This window comes from Sarcophilus harrisii, chromosome 2, assembly GCF_902635505.1.
Source record: "Sarcophilus harrisii chromosome 2, mSarHar1.11, whole genome shotgun sequence".
Lineage (NCBI taxonomy): Eukaryota > Metazoa > Chordata > Mammalia > Dasyuromorphia > Dasyuridae > Sarcophilus > Sarcophilus harrisii.
This window is the reverse complement of record NC_045427.1, coordinates 447243149-447264950: the sequence shown is the minus strand read 5'-3', so window position 1 is coordinate 447264950 and position 21802 is coordinate 447243149. Positions and strand designations below refer to the sequence as shown.

The 21802-nt window shown below is 35.5% G+C and overlaps 1 protein-coding gene across 1 annotated transcript in view; it reads left to right on the top strand.

Annotated features, from left to right (window-relative positions):
• The window catches only part of DENND1A (DENN domain containing 1A), a 645990-nt gene that overhangs the window by 394213 nt on the left and 229975 nt on the right, over nucleotides 1-21802 (top strand). Inside the window, 1 exon segment of the mRNA XM_031954278.1 lies at nucleotides 20962-21063. Coding sequence (XP_031810138.1) covers nucleotides 20962-21063 — 102 coding nt within the window.

Genomic DNA, 21802 nt, shown 5'->3' with positions numbered 1-21802 from the left:
TGGATTCCCATATTCCAAATTCATTATGTCCTAAACTGAGCCACTCAACTTTCCCCAACTAAATCAGCTCTTCCTTCAACTTCCCTATTTTGGTGGAGAATAATACACTTCTTCTGGTTTCTCATGATCAAAACTTTGGATTTGTCACTGATTTTTTTGAGAACTCTATCATTTTTCATCTGTATTATAACTATCCTAATGGGCATTCCTTCAGACTCTTCCTTCTCTAACAAGTCTTTCATACACTTGCCATAGTAATGTTTCTAAAGAATTGGTTTCACCACATCTTTCTTCTGCTTAAAGATCCCCAGTGGCTATCTATTACATAATTAGGATAAAATACAGTTGCCTTATTAGTTTGCATTGAAGACCTTCCATAATTTTATCTTTAAGTTATACCTTATTTTTTATTACTCCCTTCATAAACCCTATATGCCAGTCACACTCTAGTACCAGTTGTTGTTTGAATTTAAGATTCTTTCTCCCATCTTTACGTATTTATATAAGCCTTACCCTCAAGTTATTGCTCTCCTTCCTTTTCTAATATGTCCACAGAATGTTTTTCTGATTTCTTCTGCCCCTTACCTTTATCCAGACTGTATACCCCCAGTAGAATGTAAACCCCTTAAGGGAAAGGTTGTTTAATTTTTGCTTTTATATCTTCAGTACTTAAATCAGTGCTTTGCAAATAACAGATATTAAATGAATTATATTCTTTGAATTGAACAAATGATACTTAAAGATCTATAGTTTTCAACTTGGATTAGGGTGACAGAGCAGGGTTGGAAACCTGATTCCAATACTTATTAGCCTTATGACTATAGAAAAGTCACTTTTACTCTAAGTCCGTTTCCTCATCTGTAGTGTGTACTTTCTACAGTTTCACGCTAGTGTGCCAAAATGTACCATCCAAACTAGCTCTCTAGAGGATCTTGGGACCAGCCCACGTCCTTGGTCTTAGTGGAGGAGTGATAAGGCAAGGACCTGCATGGATGGTCAACCATGGAGTCCATTTATTTCAAGTTCTCTCAGCCCTAAATACCTTAATAAAATTACATCATCACAGCACACTGAGCATGTGCTAATTCTAGTATGATTACATCACTCCTGCACACTGGGTATGTGTTAACTATAAGCAACCTGTTATTCTTATGAAAATGCATCTTTTACTGCAAGTATCTCTTCTTCAAGTAGAACACAAGTTGTCACCCCACTCTCAACTTCTCAGGAAGGCTGAGAGGCCCCCAAGGGAGACAAGAGCCCAATCAGATATTGTCCTTCTGGGCTGAAGGGTTCTATACTTCACCAAGAGTTCCCCCACTGTCTGTGGCCCACTATACTCATCCATAAAATGGAACTAATATTTGAACTAACTATCTAATAAAGTTATAAGAAAAGTGGTTTATAAATTTTAAAGCACCAAAAAAAATTGGAGTTTTTAATTATTGTTATGCTCAAAGCCCTGCACTTAACTCTCAGGATAGTAGATCAATATTTTATGGGACTTCTCAGTGCGATAATTTAATGGTGAAGGAGAAAGATGAGAGCCATTCACAGATATTAATAAAGTAGAGGTAAAATTTTATGGGCAGAGGCAAAATTCAGATTAAGTGCATGTAAAATTTTTGAGGGATCTACTTTCACTTTGCTAGAGATTGGGAAGGCAAGGGATAGGTCGGGAAGATTTCGTATTAGGAGAGCCTGGAAAGGTTCAAAAAATGGAGCTAATGTTGGCACATTCTAATTGTTGGCAAGAACATAAGGACCAGAGAAGAGTTTGGTTTGACTAGAATGTAAAATATACAAAGAAGAATCTGAGATGGAGCTGTACAGGTAGGTAGGTTGTAGCCACATTGTAGAGTGATTTGAATGCTAATGTCAGGAGTGATGTGTTTTTAATGGGTTCTGGAACATAGAGAATATCTGAATAGAAAAATGAAAGTATTATAGTAGACATACTACCTATTATCTTTGAGATTTTTATCTGTTACCTTCTAAATCCCTGGTACAGTATTACAGACATTAAATGATTTTTTTTTTTTGGAAAGTGTCTGTTGGCCTTGCCCTCATCAAAAGAGGGTTACAGAATATTCAAGTTAGAACAGGATCGAAATGTCCCTCCACTGAAATACATGATGCTCCACCGTCATCTAAGTGAGTTGGTGTAGATAAATCTCTTATCTGAAAAAAATTCCCTTCTACATCATACTTGACAAATGATCTTTGCTTGAAGATCTACAGTGAGGGGTTGCCACATGCCTCTGGAGGCAGCTCTTTCTATGTTTGGAAGAATAGCGCTCTCTCTCTCTCTCTCTCTCTCTCTCTGGGTTTCTCTTTCTCTCTCTCTGTCTCTCTCTCTTTAGCTTTTTATTTTCAAAATACATGCATAGATAGTTTTCAAGATTCACCCTTGCAAAACCATATGATCCAATTTTTTTCTCTCTTGTTTCATCCCACTCTCTTACACAGCATGTAATCCAATATTATGTTAAACATGTGCAATTCTTCTATACATATTTCCATAGTTATACTGCACAAGAAAAATCAGATCAAAAAGGGAAAAAAATGAGAAAGAAAGAAAAAATGCAAGCAAACAATGACAAAAAGGTGAAAATAGTATGCTATGATCCACATTCAGTTCCCCACAGTCCTCTCTCTTGATCCAGATGGCTTTCTCCCTCACAAGTCTATTGGAATTGGCCTAAATCACCTTATTGTTAAAAAGATCCATGTCTGTCAGAATTGATCATCACATAATCTTGTTGTTCCTATGTACAGTATTCTCTTGGTTCTACTCACTTCATTTGGCATCAGTTTATGTTGTCTCTCCCAGCCTTTCTGAAATCATCCTGCTGATCATTTCTTATAGAACAATAATATTCCATAACATTCATGTACCATAACTTATTCAGCCAATGAATAACTCTTAATTGTTAATTTTCCATCCACAATTTATAGTTCTAATTTCTCAAATGAAGCAGGATACTGTTTCCCCCTGATTTCTTTTTAAGTACTTTAGGGGAGATACTATTGTATTTCCCCTAAAACTTTCCTAAACTAAAAATTCTTAATCCTCTCTAGCAATACTCATATGGCATAAGTGTCCTTCACAATCCTGGTTTGCTCTCTTCTCTATGATTTTAGGTTTGTAATATACTTCCCCCAAAAAAATATCTTCAGAGCTGAAAAGTAGATTCTAAATATCATCTAACCAGAGCAGAGTATAATAGACCAGTCACTTCCCTAACTCTGTATACTGTTTCTCTTAATGCAGCTTAAGATTGCATTAACATTTCAATATTCTGTTTCACAAGAATTCTCATTTTAACCCTATACTCAGTGTTGCAGATGTTTTTTAAGATGAATCAATGTCTAAACATGGATCACTTGCCTTACACTTTTTAAATGATTTTCTGAATGCAAGCTTAAAACTCCATCTCATTAGATTTCATCTCATTAGGTTCTTTCCAACATTTGTTTGATGAAATCTTTTTAAATTCTGACTATCTTTCTCATCCAGCTTTGCAAAATATTTCTCTAAATTATGGATTAAAAATTGTTGACTCACACACATGTTGACTCTCACATAGATCCCTGTGTTCCTTCTCTAGAGACTTTTCCCCAAAATGACATCAAACCATGAATGAATGAATGAATCCAAATCCATCCAGCTGACATAGCTTGTCAAATACTTTTCTAAAATCTAAATAAATTATATCTATAGCATTTCCCTGATCTACTCCTCTGGTAACTGATGAGAAAGATAGATAAACAGACAAGAGACAGAGAAAGTTACTTTAGTAGCTTTATATAAATATAAATTATATATATATATATATATATATATATATAGCCAGTCTTTATCATTAAGTTAAACTAACATTCATAAAGTGCCTACTCTGTATATTGCATCATATCAAAGGTTATTTAAACATTAAAAAGAGGTAGGTCTTTGCCTTCAAAGAGCTTACCATCTAATGAAGAATATTACTTATATGCATATATAAATTGTGGTATGATGGGCAGTATACATGGTATATGAAACCTCAGATATCCATTCTCCATACATAAAAAGAGCCATAAAAAGAAGATTTGTTCAGTAGGGAATATCCAAGGAAGAGGAAAAGGAATGTCCAAAGAAAGACCATAATATATGAGAAATAATCTCTAAGAAGAGAGGCAGCAAGAAATCCAATGGCGTTACATAAGTGTATATAAAACATAAAGCCTGAGTAATAAACAAGAAAAATAAGAGGTCTTCAAACCAAGAAAACTCCAGTGGTTCTCTATTATCTTTAGCATCAAATAAAGATTCCTCTGTTATGTCATTTAAAGCTTTTCAAAATTTGCATCCAACCTACTTTTCTAACCTTTTAGAACTCTTTTTTTTTTTTTTTTTTTAAGAAATCTTTTAGAAAATACGGCCTTTCCCAATTCCATTATATTTTTTAGCTACTTCTTTCTCCCCCTCTAAAAAAATGACTTTGTATTTATTTTATACTTGCTTAATTGTTGGCTTCCTCTGTAGAATGTAAATCGGCCATTGGAGAGAAACTGAAGTCTTTTTTTATTGTTGGGGGTTTTTAAGGTGAGAGTTGTCTTTTTATTCCCAGTGAGTAGCATCTAATAGGTGTTTAATACATGCTTATTTAGCTTATCAATATTTGATCCCTTATGTATCAGTAAGACTCAGTGGGCTGGTCTTCATGATTGGAATGTGGCCCTATTATATAGATGTACTCATGTGAAAAAATACAGGTACCTATGGTGGGAATCAGTTGAAAACAATTGGATAAGGATCAAAGGAGGGAGATAGATAAGCAAGTACAGGCTATCTAGGCAGAAAAGAAGATTCAATAAAGAACTTAGGGCACAGATTAGTCATAGAAAATAGCATGGAGGCCTCATATGAGTAATGGGGAACTTCAATTATCTGGACATAAGCTGGAATACTTTCTTTTCTGCAAAAGCAGAAGGACCCTCAAAATGAATGGTTTCCTGCATTTCATTCTTTAAAAGGTAGAGGAAATAACAGGGGGGACTGCTGTTCCATATTTAATTCTGACTAACAAGACTAAACTGAAGTAGAAATAATAGGAACCTTGGGGGAATGTGATCATTCTAGTATAAAATTCATGATGGAGGACAGGAATGCTGGGTACAGTCTGACATGTACCTTAGATTTAGGGAAAATATTTTTCAAAGGTTTTAGAGAAGGCACAAATAGAATCCAATAGGCTTAGCTCTACAAGGGAAGTTGGGCCAAGAGGAATAAGATGCTCTCAAGAATTGAATTCTGAAGGTAAAAAGAAATGATTCTGATAAAGAGAAAATGGGGAAGTTGCATACATAGATCATGGTGGCTGCATAGAGAATTCATTAACCAATTCAGATTTTTAAAATATGAAGGCACGAGGGAAAGCAGGAAACTCGAAGAAACTTTTTTACAGCAAGTTTCTCTGATAAAGGTTTCATTTTTCTTGTGTGTATGTGTGTGTGTGTGTGTGTGTAGGAACTGAGTTAAATTTATGAAAATAAGAAACATTTCTCAGTTGAAGAATGGTCAAAGAATATGAACAAGCCATTTTCTGATGAAGAAAACAAAGTTATCTATGGTCAGAAGAAAAAATTTTCTCCAAATCCCTGATTATAGAAATACAAATTTAAAAATTCTGAGATACCACCTCACATCTCTCAAATTGACTAACATGGCAGAAAATGGAAATAACAAATGCTGGAGGAGATGTGAAAAAATGGGGACACTAATGCATTGTTGGTGAACTTGTGAATTGGTCGAAACGTTCTGTAAAACAATTTGGAGAACTATACCCAAAGGGCTATAAAACTGGACATGCCCTTTGAGTGGGCAATATTATTAGGTCTGTATCCTAAAGAAACAGGATAGGGACCTATATGTAGAAAAATATTTATAGCAGCTTTTTTGGTGGTGACAAAGAATTAGAAATTGAAGGGAAACTCATCAGTTGAACAATGGCTAAACAAGTCATGGTTATAGGTTATAATTTTACTATTATGAGATAATATAATGTCCGGGCTAGCTCCCTGGAGGGTCTCAGGGTCAGCCAGAGTCAGGATTAATCAAAGTCCTTGGTCTTTAGGGGAATAAGTGAAAAGGAGGCAGGAAAGCTGCTATGTGGGTTGCCAAAGATGTCTCCTGGATTCGCAGTCCAGAGTCTCCAGCCTCTCTCCTCTTCGTCCTGCAGCCAAGTGACTCTGACTTCTCTCCCTCAGCCCTCCAATCCTTACCTACGATTACCTCACTACCAATCATTGAGCAAGTGCCAAGGGTGAGGAGAGCCATTACATCACCATCTCATCTAAATATATAGAGAGCCATTATCTCACATAGAATAGGTAATTAGCCTTAAGTGCTCTGTTATCTGATTCAAGCACACCTTGTTAGAGTTTCAGCCCTCTACAATATAAGAAATGATAAGCATATGGTTTCAGAAAAACATGGAAAGCCCAATATGGACTCATGCAAGTGAAGTGAGCAAAACCAGAGGACTACTGGACACGGTAACAGAAGTATTGTGACAATAATCAACTAAACTTCTCTCATCATTACAATGATCCACAAGAATTCCACCGGCATCATGATAAAAAAGTGTTATCTACCTCTGGAGAAAAGTAATAATATAGTCTAGTAACTAATACACTCTGAATGCAGACTTAAACATATTTCACTTTCTTTAATTTCTTTGCTTTAAAAATTTTTTTTTTTTAAATATGAAACATGGTTAATATGGAAACATTTTGCATGACCTCACATGCATCATGGGCATCGTATTGCTTCCCTTTTCAAAGAGTGGGGGTGGGACTAGAAGGAGAATGAGAATTTGGAACTCAAAAAAAATGTTAAAGACTAGAATCTGAAGGCATATGAGAATAACATTCTCCCAGTGAATAAAGGTGGCACAGTGAATAAAGCATTGGATCTGGAGTTAGAAAAACTAGCATTCAAACCCAACCTCAGATACTTACCAGCTGTGTGACCTGGGAAAATCACTTATACTTTGTTTGCCTCAATTCTTTCATCAGTAAAGAAGGAATAATAATAGCACTTACCTCCCAGGTAGTTGAGAGAATCTAATGAAATAATATTTGCAAAGTACTTAGCACAGGGCCTCATACATTATAGGCACTATGTAAATATTAGCTATCATCATAATCTTTATTTTCTTATTTTTAAAGTTTTTTATTTTCAAAACATATGCCTGATTTTCAACATTGACCCCTGCATAGCCTTGTGTTTCAGATTTTCCTCTCCTCCCCCCTCCACCCCACCATGGCAAGCAATACAATAAATGTTATACATATTAAAATATACATCATGATTTTTATCACTATTATTATTTAAAAGACATATTGGAAGATGAAAACATAGTAAATGAGGATGAATGCAAAAGAGTTGTATGCCCCTTTTAGAATCCCAGAATGAGCTGGTGACAATAATCAGCTAGCTCAAGTAAAAGTTTATGTATTTGTTTTTTAAAAAACATTTGGAGAGTGAAAGAAAGCTTGAAGGATTGAGCCTGCTACTGAGATGAAATGATGAGTACGAGGGAAAATGCTGAAAATTCTATTCTTCTTGATTTGTTTTCTGTGCCAAAGAGAATGATCTTTATACATGGAAGGATATAACAAAAAGTTAGGTAATGGAAGCCCAAAATAAGTAATGCAGCATCTGTGTTATTAAAGGACTCAAGTCACCAGGCCCAGCTGGACAAACTACATCATTGGATACTGAAAGAACTGTTCCTGATGCTTATTCATTCTTGTCAATAATCTTTCAAAGATCTTGGGGAATGGGAAATGCACCATCAGACTGAAGAAAGACAAATATCTCAATTTTCAAAAAAGGGAAAAGTTTCAAGGGTATAATCTGTAAATGAGGAACTTTACTTTTATGCCTGGAAAAAAAAATATTAAAATATCCAATATCTCTTAAGAGTCAGAAAAACTTGACTGTCCCAGAGAGCATCACACCACTCTCTCTTCTGAGAAATCCTACTTCTCTTTAGAAATAAAGTTCATGTATCTCATAGTAACCATGAAAGGACAGGATCATTTTGCACATGCTTCCAAGCTGTGTCACTTTGTCTTTCCCTTTAGGCCATGCAGTCTTTTTTGAGTCTCAAGAGATTTGGGGCTTCTCCATCTCATCTTCCACCTTCTCTTTTTCAAGCTCTGAGTCTCGTTCCCTTGTCTCACTGGAGCTCTATTTCTTCGAGTCGCTATACCTGCATAGATATGGTTCCCTGTAGAAGCTGTATGAATATCCAAGCTTCTTTCCTGTTCTATACAATGTGGCTTGGTTTAAGTGGCTGTGTGCTTTTCTGTTTTACTGTCTCTTTTTAAAGGCCAAGACAGCCCGCACCCATGTATAAATTTTAGCATTCCAAAGTGTTAATTCAGTGATTTTTATTGTTCTACTGCTTTGAAGCTTCAAAATTAAATCAGAATCAAAAGAAAAGAATTTACCCTTTTTTGTGACTACATATGTAAGTAAAAGAGGCTTGAGAGGACTTCACTTGACTTATACCTTCTGCATGAGCATGTAGATAGGGAAACTACTAAAAGCTAGCATGATTTCACCAAGATCAATAATGCCAAATTTTCCTAATTTCTTACCTAAACTAGTGGGTTGGGGATATATCATAGACATGGTATTCTTGATCAAAGTAGAAAGTTGATAGCCCAAAAAAATAGATTTGGAGTGTCATCAGTGAGTGAGTGACTTGAAGTCAACTTGAACGACAAAGTCCAGTGGAATGTCCCATTTATCTAGTTCAACGATGTTATCAGTGACTTAGATGAGACCAAATTGGAGAGTTAAATTCCAAAAAGTTAAAGCAGTAAGTTAAATTTCCACACTTAAATTCATAATATCAACTTCAGACATTCAGGAACTTAAACTTGTATCTAGATATAGATAAGTAGTCAACAGATATGAATAAACAGCTTTCAAAAGAATTGCAAAGTATTCACAGAAATATGAAAGATGCTCCACATGACTGAAATAAGAGAAATGTAAATCAAAACCTTGAGATTTTACATCAACTCCTGCAAATTGGCAAAGATAACAATAAATGGCAATAGTCAGTGACAGAAGGGTGATAAAATGCCAAGTTCATTGATACTTATTGATGGAATTATGAAATATCAACAAGCATTTTGGAAAACATTTTGTAATTACGCAAATAAAGTAACTAAACTTTGTATATACTCTTTGAACCAGAGACTTCATTACTAAGGTTATTCCCTCAAGAAAGCTATCAATAAGAAAGTTCCCATATACTCCAAAATATTTATATCACACTTTTTGTGATGTGAAATAAGCAGAGCCAAGAAAACAATATACATTGTACACAATATATAAAATATGTCTGTTGTGTATATATAGATCTAGTTATTGGCAGTTTTCCTACCCAGGGGCTAGTGGCATTTTTAATTCCACTCAAAAGCCAAAAGGGAGGAGAGTGTGTGTCTGTCCATTCCAGCCTTTTGTATCTTTACTAAATTCCATTTTGGCACCCAAGTGAAAAGCTTTCAGTAAATTGACAAACAGTGGAAGATACTTTTCAACATCTGAAGCTCTGAAGAAAAGGGACTTTCTATCATGAATTTGTCAGAGAAGCCTCATTCAAGCCTTCTAATAGATTGGCAAAAGGCAGGTGTTACCTGGAGCAGTTAGATGGCACTTTGGATAGTGCTAGCCCTGGACTCAGAAGGACCTGAGTGTAGGTCCTAGAAGTGTGCTCCTAGAAGTCACTTAACTCTGTTTGCTTCAGTATTGTCATGTGTAAAATGAGCTAGAGAAATGGCAAACTGCTCCAGTATCTTTGTCAAGAAAATCCCAAGCGGGGTCATAAAGAATTGGACATGACTGAATGACTGAACAACAGGATATACACTCACTCACAGACACACACTACAGCAATGTAAATGGCTAAAGAATGACACAAAAATATAAAAATGAATATAACAAATACAGAGATCAAGCAGGACTCATGAAAAAATATGAGAGAATACTTTTAACCCTTTTCAGAGAAGTATAAAGTCAACAGGCATTACATATTGCATATTTGAACTGGAGGGGAAGAACTAGGAGGAAGGGAAACAATATAATCACATATTTAAAGTGTGGCAAAGCCTAAAAGTTCTCTTCTAATTCAGAGAAGAGTCATTATAGGTCCCTAGGATTTGGAAAAGATCTTTAAAATAATCTAGTATAATTCCCTTATTTTATGAATGAGAAAACTGAGACTCAAAAGGATTAAATTACTTGCCCTTGCAACATAGGTAATTAGGAACAGAGTTGGAATTTGAATCCATATCTTCAGATTTCAAATCCAGTGCTTTTTCCATTATTCCATATTGCTTTATGTACCAGAGTAAAAGGAATCAGAAGAAGGGAAGGGGCCATTCCAAGTTATGAGTTAATAGCATGAGAGGGAAAAAAATCTAAAAGCAGGAACTAGCCTGGTATGCAGTGAGTAGGGAAATAAGCAGAATGAGTTATGAGTGAAGTGGAGATTTTGTGTTGAGAAAAAGTTGGAGATTAACTTGGTAGGTAATTTGGGAACATGATTTTTTTTTGAATGCCAAACTGAGAAGTTGAGCTGATAAGCAATTGGAATCACTTGTAGATTCTTTCACATGTGGCTGAAATGAAGATTAAAATCAGAATATTAGAACTAGGGGAATCTTGGAAAACAGAATATTAGAACATATGTTAGAAGTGGGCTATACCTTAGAACATAAATTAGAGCTGGAAGAAATGAAGCCCCACCCTTGGATGGAGATGGAGAAATTAAGGCTCAGAGAGAGAACAATGACTTTTTTTTGTATTATTCAGCTGATAAGTGTCAGAATCAAAAACCAATGCATCCCTCTGAATTCCCAGTTTGTTGTTCTTTGCCTTATACCATGCTTCATCCTTAATTGATGTAGCAAGAGAAAAGTTTTCAGAGGAAGAGCTGTTGTTGCTCATGAAACAAAAGTATTTTACCTTCCTTCTCCTTTCTCACAATCAGAGCTATATCTATAGACTGACTCTTGGGGAATATTGCCTTAAAAGTTGTCTCTTTTTTCTTCATATTACTTCAGAAAGATGGGCAACTGATTCAATTCAAACTTGGACTAAATAACCTTATTTCTTAGAAGGCTTTTAAAGGTTTTGTTTTTTTTTTTTTTGCCTGTTGGAAAGATAATAGAACTTGTCACTAAAGTAGCTTACATAGATTAAAAAGTATGAACTCTTCATCAGCAAAACCCAGGAGGAAATTTTTTCAGTCTTGTTTTTTAAGGTCTGCTATGTAGAATGAAATGGCTACCTTCTTTTAAAAGAGATTTTCTTTAACTGAGAACTAGTCTTCATACACAAAAGAAGAAACCAAATAAAGGATAATGAAGATAATCAGGGCACCAATAAGCATTGATTAAGCCCTCTCTATGTACCTGGCACTGTGCTAAGAACTGAGACATGAAGAAAAAGCTAAAATAATCCCTGCCTTCAAAGAAGTACATTTTAATGATACGGACAATATATACAACATATAAATACAACATGCAAGATAAATGTAGAGTACAATAGAGACTATGTAGTAGTTGGGAGGACCAGGAAAATCCTCCTTGAAGAGAACAGAGTCTTAAAGGAAGCCAAGGATTCTTAAAGTCAAAGTTTGAGATGCAGTATTCCAGGAATGAAGAAGAATCAGTGCAAGTCCGAGATGAATAGCAAATAAGCTTTTTGGATGGATAGCAGAGAAGAAGAAGGCATTCACAGACCAGTTTATAAAGCAGGGTTTCTTAATCTTTTTTTCACTCACAATTTTTATGTGACCCTCGCTATGTAGATATATAAAATAGGTATACAAATAAAAGATTGCTGATAATAAATCACAATCTCATAACCCCCACATTCAATTACAAGACCCCATATGTACCATAGTTTAAGAAGCTGTGTTTCTTCTTAACTGTGTAAAAAACATTAAATGCCAAATGAGACTTATCTTTCATTTATTTACTATTAAATACTTTTAAGTATTGGGACAAGTTACTTCTGCTTCCTGGGCCTCAATTTCCTCATCTGCAAAATGGTCTCTAAAGGTTCATTCAAATCTGACATTTGAGGTTCTGTGATCTATTACTGAATATTCTCCATTATAAGATCCCTTCCAGCTCTAATATTTTATTGTTGCTTAAGGATTATGGGTTTTTGACAAAGTAGCTCTGTGACCTTCCTTAGTCATCTTTGACCTTGTTAACATGAATCTGATATTGTTACATTTTAAGGAATGATTTGTGGTTGACTTCTTTTAAGAAGTGTTCTATCACCTCTCTTATAATCAACTTCTGTTTCTAGTTAAAGTACATTGGAAAATTCCAGCTACATATTCACAACTCCTCTGAGCTGTCAAACTGAGCTTTTTAATTTTGTGCAACAGGAAAGAGCAAATCAGTGTCTATTCCTTCCTGACCCTTCAGACAAAGGAAAAAGCAAAGTTTATCAACTCCTTGGCAGCTCAGTGACCTTTGGGGGCCTGAGGTTGTAAGGGGGAAATGTCATTGCTCCCTATGCACCTCTCTAAAATCTTAAATTAAAGAACTGTTTGGACCCTGCCCCCCCCTTCCTTCTCCCTTTCTCTCTTGCCTTCCCTTTTTTCTCTAAGCTAGTGATATTCCCTATGGATGAAGATCATATCCCAAAGAGATCTTAATGTAAGGAAAGGGGCCCACATGTGCAAAAATGTTTGTGGCAGCCCTCTTTGTAGTGAGGAATGGCTGAATAAGTTATGGTATATAGGTGTTGTGGAATATTATTGTTTATTGAATATTATTGTTTCGTAAGAAATGCCCAAGAGGATGATTTCAGGGAGACCTGGAAAGACCTACATGAACTGATGCTGAGTGAAATGAGCGGGACCAGGAGATCATTATATATATATATATATATATATATATATATATATATATAGCAAGATTATGTGATTGTCAACTATGATAAATTCAGCTCTTTTCAATAGTGAGTTATTCAAGACAATTCCATAGATTTGGGATAAAAAGTGCCATCTGCATCCAGAGAGAGAATTATGGAGGCTGAATACTGATAGAAGCTTACTATTTTCACCTCTTTTTGTTATTTGTTTGCTTTTTTCCTCCTGGTTTTTCTCTTTTATTCTGATTTCTCTTTCACAACATGAATTACATAAAAATATGATTTAAATGATTATACATGTATATCTATACCAGATTGCTTGCTGTCTTGGGGAGGGGGAAAGAAAAAGAGGGAAATGGATGTTGAAAACTATCTTTACATGTAATTACAAAAATGAAATACTATTAAATTTTTTGAAAATGTTTTTTGAAAAAGGTAAAATGAGAAGGTAAAGAAAGAATGCATGGAGGCATGTAGGATACCCAGGGGAAAGGCATGATGATAAGGTGAGGGGGTTGAGAAATCTTCTATGAGGAATAGCAAGGTCCGTTTGGCTGTGCTAAAGAGGGTAAGTAGGCTAATCATATTTATGGGAGGTGGTGCTAGATTTTGAAGCCAAATACAAGAATGAATGTTTTATCCAAAAGGCAAGGAGCCACTCAAGTTTATTTAGTAAGAGAGTATATTGACAGTCTTGTATGTAAGAAAAATTATCTTGAGTGTTTAGAAAATGAATTGCAATAGAGAAGCTTGAGGCAGGGAACCCAGTTAAGAAGCTATTGCCATAGTCCAGGCAATGAGGAGATGAGGACCTGAGCTAATAAGTAGGTTTTGTGAATAATAAGAGGAGGGCAGATGTGAAAGATGTTGAGGAAGTGGAGAAATTTAGAACTGATTGGATTTGGGGACTTAGAGAAAATGATGAGTTAAAGATAATACTAAGATTCAAACCAGGGAAACTGCAAAGTTGGTGGTGTCTTTGACAAAAGCTAGGAAGAAAATTAGAAAAGGTATGAATTCTGTTTTGGCCATATTAAATTTGGGATACTTAATGGGACATTTAGTTTGAAATGTCCAGTAGGCAGAGGTTGATTCAGGATTAGGTGCTATTATCTCCATTTAACACATGAGGAAACAGGCACTGTAAGGTTAAGTGACTTCCCCAGTTAATATCTGAGTTTAAATTTAAAATCAGGGTTTCCTGATACCCAGGTTAGTGCTTCATTAATTGTGTCACCTAGCTATAGCTAGGGGACAAGTCATTATGATATGGTTTGAGTGATGACTTTCAATAGAATGAGCTTCAAAGAAGAAAAGTTTTTTGAGTGATATTAGCAAAATTGAACATTGAAGGAGAAAAGATATTAAATAATGTTAGCAAAAGGTGAGTTAGGTAATGAGGAATGAAGAATCTTATAATTCTTTGAGTAAGATATTGCATGGGAAGATTTGGTGCTGAAGAACACTATTAGAAATTCAGTGTCATCTGGGAGAAATCATTTTTCTGATTGCCATAAGACAGAAGGAGCATAAAAAGAAAGGAACTAAAATAAAGGGAAGTTTGTTACTTATGGAATGTCACTTCCAGAGGAATTGTGAGATAAGTAATTCAAATAGTCTGCTCAAGGTTGATTTGCCTGTCAGTGCAATTCTGAAAAGTGATTTGAACTCATATCTGATTCCAAGCCTAAAATATAGAATTCAATACTTTGCTGCCTCTTGTGCAATGTAGAGGTGTTAATACAAATATTATATTTCTCCTTTCCCACTATACTTAAATATATTTGTTTAATACTAAAAGTAAAATGAACATATAGCTAATCTTTGCAATTGGGAGTTCAGGTTAATAGCTAATTGGGCTGACTGACTTCTTTGTTGTCTTTTAGACTCAAATGTAATACTTTAATATAATTCATCAAGTATTTATTAAGTGCCAATGTATGCAGAATGTTGTACTAAGCATTGGAGAAAATGTAGCATCTAGATGCAGTGTGGTCCCTGCCTTCATATAGCTTTTAATCTAGTAGGAAAATAAGATAGAATGTATAAAAATCATTTCTTAATTGCTTAATGTGTACCATACATTGTGTGCTCCAGTACTAGAAGATACAAAATGCAAAGCAATCCCTGCCCTCAAGAGAGCTCATACTCTAGTAGACTACCTATTAAGGGAGTGCTGAACAAGGAGCCATGCTTTCCTTAGTGGAGTCATGAGTATGGACACCTAGAACTTTTCATTGATACATCCTTTCTGGGAATGAAAGTGATTGATAGTTTGATAGATAGGTACGAAATGGACAACTGGGTCACATGAGCAACAAGAGGGAAGATTAGATTAGATTAGATTTTTTTTCTGATCTCCACAACTTTCTACTTCAATGTAGAAATTCTACATCAAGGATAAAACAACTTCAGCTATCTCCATGGTCTAGAACATGCAGAATCCCAAAGAAAATTAATTAAGCGTATACATACACAACCACAAACTGACACTCGCTGACTGTGAACTTGCTCAACACCTCTGCCCCACCTCCCATCCTATCAAAGCATGGCTGTACTAGTAGACCCAAGGAAATGACACAAGTTCACAACAAAACCCACTCCTGTTATTTCAGTCTCGCCTTCCTTTTTCTAGTGACAATGGAACCTTTCAATTGAAGAAATTTGCCCAGTTTGTGACAGCCAGTGTGGCTATATCCCTTCAGGAATAAGAGCCTGCTGGGTGTTACAGCCTTATAGTTCCACTGCTACAAAACTCTGAACTGCTGGTACAGAGTCAAAGAACTAAGGAAAAGGGGAAGACAGGAAACTGTGCTTGGGAGAGCTAGGAAAGCAGACATGCTCCATTACATTCTCCCACATATGAGAGAAAGAGCACAGCACTTAACTGGAGCTAGTTCTGGTCATCTTAAAGTCAGCTGGGACAGAGATATAGGCTGTTGAACTGTGAATAGCCCAGCATGAGAGAAAGCTGAGATGCTTTGAGAGCCAGCCCCCAAGGAAATTACAATTAGAGAGGAGGGTGTCAGAAAATGAACAATAAGGGAGGAAGGGAAAGAAACTGAAATTATCAAAGATCTCAGAAAGAAGAAAACTCAAAAACCTTGAAGGCAGGAAAAAATAGTAACAATAGAAGGAAATGCAGCCTTTAGATCTAAGAAGTTAATTTGTGCATTTATGAATAAATACTGCAACATAAAGGAAAATGATCCAGCTCTTGGTGAGGCAGAGGATTCTGTGGAATTTGAAGAGAATATGGAACTAAAACATGCTATTCCTGAGTGGTTCAAAAGAGAAATGGGAATATTTAGAAAAGAATTTATGTTCCATATAGCAAAAATATATAATTGTATTAAAATTCTGGTTTTTTAAAAATATAAAAAAACTACAGTGGGAAGTTTCATTAAAGAAGGAAAAGAAAAAAATTGAGTAGAGTAGATTGGGAATTCAAATACACTGAAGTGGAAGACATTCTAGAAGAAGAGAAGCAAAAAATAATGACATTAAAAATAATGACCAAAAAAATATTATGTGATATTTAAAGGGGGAAGAGGTGAGAAATGTGGGAAGTAAATCAAAGAAGTTTTCATGGAAAATACTGAGCAAAGATGGATAAGTAGTACATTTATGGGAATACCTAACAGCTTGAGCAAATGTATGAATGTAGGAAAGCCTAGAGTATATTTGGAGGACAGAGAATAATGCAGTTTGACTATTGGAGTCCAGATTACGTAAAAGAAGTTTTATGACATCAGGCTGGGAAGGGGTTAAGTTTATGAAGGCTCTTGAATGCTAAGCAAAATAGTTTAAACATGATGTATTAAGTAATAGAGAGCCATTGTAGTTTCCATTGTTCCTTCTGCTCAAAATTTTTTGTTCTAGAATTCTATTAACCATTTCTTCCAACCCTTAACATGTTATGATCTGTGTCTAGATATTTACTCTAGAGTCTATTGCTTTTCTAATAATCTGTGGTCTACTACTCTTTGAGCTCTGATATATGTAATGTTTTTTATTTTAAGAGCTCTTTCAATGGTGGTATTCTGTAGTTCTCATTATCCTTATATGGATTATAGTTGGATAGGCTACATTATCAAGAGCCATGTGAATCTTCATTCCCTCAGAAGGATGATTATAACTTATATTTTTGTGTGATTTTTTTTTCTTCTAGAGAGCTTAAAACCTGTTATATACACTGTAATATACAATTTGCAAATCCTCTAGGAATAAGCTTATTTTAACATAATTGATTTATTCATTAAAAAAAGGTTGGAGGAAGTTTCATGAACTATCATTGAACCAGTAATAACTAAAGCTAAAGAAGAGGAGATGTTGGTGCTTTTCTAAAAATCAATTTTCTGTAGCAGGCAGGTACCTATATTCTTGGGATTTCACTCCACAGACTTAAAGGATTTTTATCCCCTTCTTCTTTGTTGAAACTCTAAGTATCCTTTAACGTCCAGCACAAATTCTATCTCTTTTACAAGTTCTATCTCTTCCCAGGTTTTTCTTTCCTCAATTCAGGAATGACCTTCCTTTTCACATCTCACTTAACACAATCTACACATTGATGATACACTTAAAAAAAAATTACTAATCATGATTTTTTGGTATTTTTTACTTCCTACTAAAATATGTCTTATGAGAACTGGGACTATGTCTATTTAAACTTTATAACACTAAGCACAACGTTTTGTAAGTTGTAGTCCTTGATAAATGTCTGTTAGGTGAATGAATGAACAGCAAACTGAGGGTTAGTAGCACTTAGTAACTGTCAGAGCTTAGCAAAGTCACTTAACCTTTCTAACTAACAGTTTCCTCTTCCATAAAACAAGGATGAATACTATTTGCACTATTTAGCTGATAAAAATCTTTGATCTTCATGACAACCCTGTGAAATTGATCTTACAAGGATTATTTTCTCCATTTTTCAGATAAAGAAACTTCAGGGTGTGAGAATGACCAATAAGTTTTAGAATTGGGATATGAGTCTGAATCTTGCTAACCTCCTATACACTATACCACCTTTTGTCACTGCCCTTTGCTTTTATCATCAGGTTCTAAATCAAAGCATTTCTATACTGTGTGTGTTAACAGCCTTGGCTGAATTTGTGACTTCAGAGGGCAGGAAGTCAAGCAAGGTCCCCACTACAACATAAAGAGGAAGGCATTTTTTAATTAATGGGATCGATGGGGAAATGTCACATTTGGTTTTGCTCCTCTATGCAGGAAATGCCAGTTGGGTAACTAAAGTGTTTGTCCATGTGTGTGTGTTTTTTCGTTGCTGAGAAGAACCCACAGCGGCTGGTGGGGGTGGGGTTTGCCTCTGGCAGAGGCCTTGGCATATGTTGTAACTAAAAAAGAGAGGGAATGTGTTCGTGGACCTAGCTACATGAGAGCTGTTGGGTGTTCTTCAGTACCAGTTAGTATTTTTAATTGGGTAGGGTTTCTGGGGGACGTTTTTGACATCTGCTCATATCTTTGCTGAATTTTCTTCCTCAAAGTAAGAAACACAAGCTGTGTGGATAGAGTGATTTTTAAAAAATAATTGGAAGCAAAGATGTATCTCCCTAAGTCTGATAGGAAGACTCCTTTTTAAGGAGGCCAAAACTTGCAGGAAAATGATTAGTCCAGAACCTTACGTTCAAAAGCAGATAATCTGGAGGCCTCTGAATCCCTGGACTCCAAAATGGGGCCAAGGTTTTTGGGGGGTGGGAGGTGGGGCGGCAATGACATCATCCTAGCAGGCTATGGACCAACTCCAAGGGCTATAATGATCAACCAGTTGGAGCATGGTAAGGCAGGTTGTGTATCCCACCCTTACTATGAAGTGCTAATCTTAGGATTTCTCTCTAAAACCTCCATACCTCTATTTATCTTGTAAAATTTACCCTTCTGCCCTCCTCTCTGCTCTTTTTGTGCTTTACAAGTTTCTAGTCTTCCTCTTTGTGAGCTGGCTGTGTTTATATGCCATTGGAATCACCCCCAAGCTTTGCACTTGGAGACAGTGACCAGTAAGAGAGACTCACCTTCCTCCTTTCCATTTGGGGTGGAAAAGAATGAATCCCACAGGATGAGTAGGCACGTATGACTTGTGATGACTTGTGATGGGTTCTGGATATCATTATATTTTGTCCTTCTCCAAACCTACCCATCTTCCAGACTTTCCTTTTACTGTCAAGGGTACCATCCTTCCCACCACTCATATTCTGATACCCTTACTGTCTTTCATACCTCATCAACTGTCAAATCTTGGTTCTGCCTCTACGCCTCTCATATTTATCCCCTTCTTTTTCCCTACAGTCACTAACCTCATTCAGACCTTTACCTCTTGTCTGTATCATATGGACAAAATTTATGCTCACATCCTCTGCCCCTGCCTCTTTAGAATAGATCACCTCCTAATTGCAGGAGACTTATCTCACTGGTTTGGATTTTGCAGCAATGACCATAAGAGGACTGAACCTGATCCTCCCTGCTTCTTGTTTTAGGTGGGACGAAATGAGAATGAACAAACATGGGCAGGTGGCATTATTAACATTATCTTTCCTTTAGTGTTGAGGATATCGTCTTCAATCATCTTCAACTTCCCAAATACCCATTTTGGTGTCACCCTAGACTGCACATAGGCAGACCTTGTCATTTCTGCCTTCAAAAACTCTCTTCTTTTTCCTTTGTACACAGTTACTGCTCAACTTCAGGACCTTATCATCTCCTACCAGAGATTTTGAAACATGTTTCTAACTGGTCTCCCTGCCTTTCTGCCATCTCACCCTTTACTCAATAAATTCCAGTGGCTCCTTATTGACTTTAGGATCAAATATAACTTTCATTTTAAAATGTTTCTATTTGATGTATTTTAATATGTAATTATTAATACAAGTATTTTATAGGAATAAGTTAAATAGTTATTTGTAGGGCTAAGAGTAGACCTGCAATCTCATTGGTATAAGAACTCCCTGTTGAGCAATAACCATGTACCAATGCAGGTTGACATGCTCTCTGCAGTTTATACTCTTAGAGAATTACCTAGAATACCAAAAGGCTATGTGACTTATCCAGTTACTACCCAGTTAATATCAGAGGTGAGTCTTGCCCCAGGTCTTTCTGATTCTAAAGCAGCTTTCTATGCCCTGTGACACCTTGCTTCTGAATATAACTTTGACATAAGTTAAATATACATATTTTAGTGATATGTGCTTGAATATTTTTAAGTGATAATGTTACATGATTTGTAGACAACTGCTCTTAATAACTAGTAGTTGTACTTGAGAACCAAGTACTTGCTTCCTTTACTTCTCCTTTAAGTCTTTTTTGTTCATTTTACTAGGTATAGTCAGTGACCAGAAAGTTCCTAAATTGTAACAATTATAGAATTGCACAATGATAATTCTTCTGGGGACCTTGGAACATGGAATGTTAGAGCGAGATAGAATCTTAAAACATTAGAATGATAGAATATTGACCATAAACTATGAAAGCTCAATGAACCATTAAAATAATGTTGAGCAATAAAAATTTATTCCTTTCAGCTGCTTGGGAATAAAAAATACTAGGCGATCCATTTGGCTATTTTGGAAACTTTGCAAAAGAGGTGACATGGTATAAGGTGAAATGCTCTAAGGTTGGAATCATAACATTTAGATTCAGGTCCTAGCTCTAATACTTATTTGATTATGCCTGGGAGAGTCACCTTAATGCAACAATCCTCAATTTACTCAGCTGCAAAATATGAATAATATTATTTCCATTCCTTGATTCACAGAGGTTTTTCATGGAAAGCATTTTGTGAATCTTAAGACAATATAGGAAATGTCATAATTATCATGTTGCTATAAAATACATGACATTTTATTACTACATATTATGTATTTATTATCATAATATAAACCTACAGGATATACAATATTACTATAGACATCTAAGATGGCATTATTTTTGGTAAATGCACTATAAATTTCAGCATATTCTTTCTTTTTACATGTGATTACTTATAGAAAGTCAGGACTATGGCCTTGGAGGATGTTGTGATTCTGAACGTGGATACCAATACTCTGGAAACTCCTTTTGATGATCTTCAGAGTCTTCCAAATGATGTGGTAGGTAAATATGTTTCTTGGGCAAGCATTAGTGAATCCAATATTATCTGAGTTAATGTGATTTGTATACCATGTAACAATTGACCTTTCTGCCATCCTGATTCTGAATGAAATACTGAATGAAATAGAAGCTCTTTGTGGTGACAAAGAACTGGAAACTTAAGGGAGGGCCCATCTCTTGAGGAATGGCTGAACAAAGATATATGAATTAATGGAATACTGTTGTGTATTAAAAAATAATGAAAGGAATTGTTTCATAAAAGCATAAAGAGACTTGATATCAGAACTGATACAAAGAAAACAACATATACAATAATAGTAATATTGTAAAGACAAACCACTTTAAATGATTCAAGTACCCTAATCAGCACAGTAATCAACCAACCATGATTCCAGAAGATCTAGGATGAAACATTCTGTCCAACTCCTGACAAACAGCTGATGGACTTAGAGTACCAAATGAAACAAATGGACTTGACTAATGAGGGAATTAGTTTAAATATAAAATTTAGTTTTAAAAGTAAAATATTCTGAACTAAACCGGAAATAATTGGGCAGTTACTCATTCTATTTCAGTTTGAGAAACCAGTTATTATATAAAAAAATTTTTTTGGACTTAACATTTTCACTTAAGTTCTAATGTAGAGTTTGATGGCAACCCTGAGATCTAGATACTTGTTTTTTCCATGAGCATCTGGAGTTTAGTCTGCCACCTTCATTGATGTCCTTCACTGTTGGT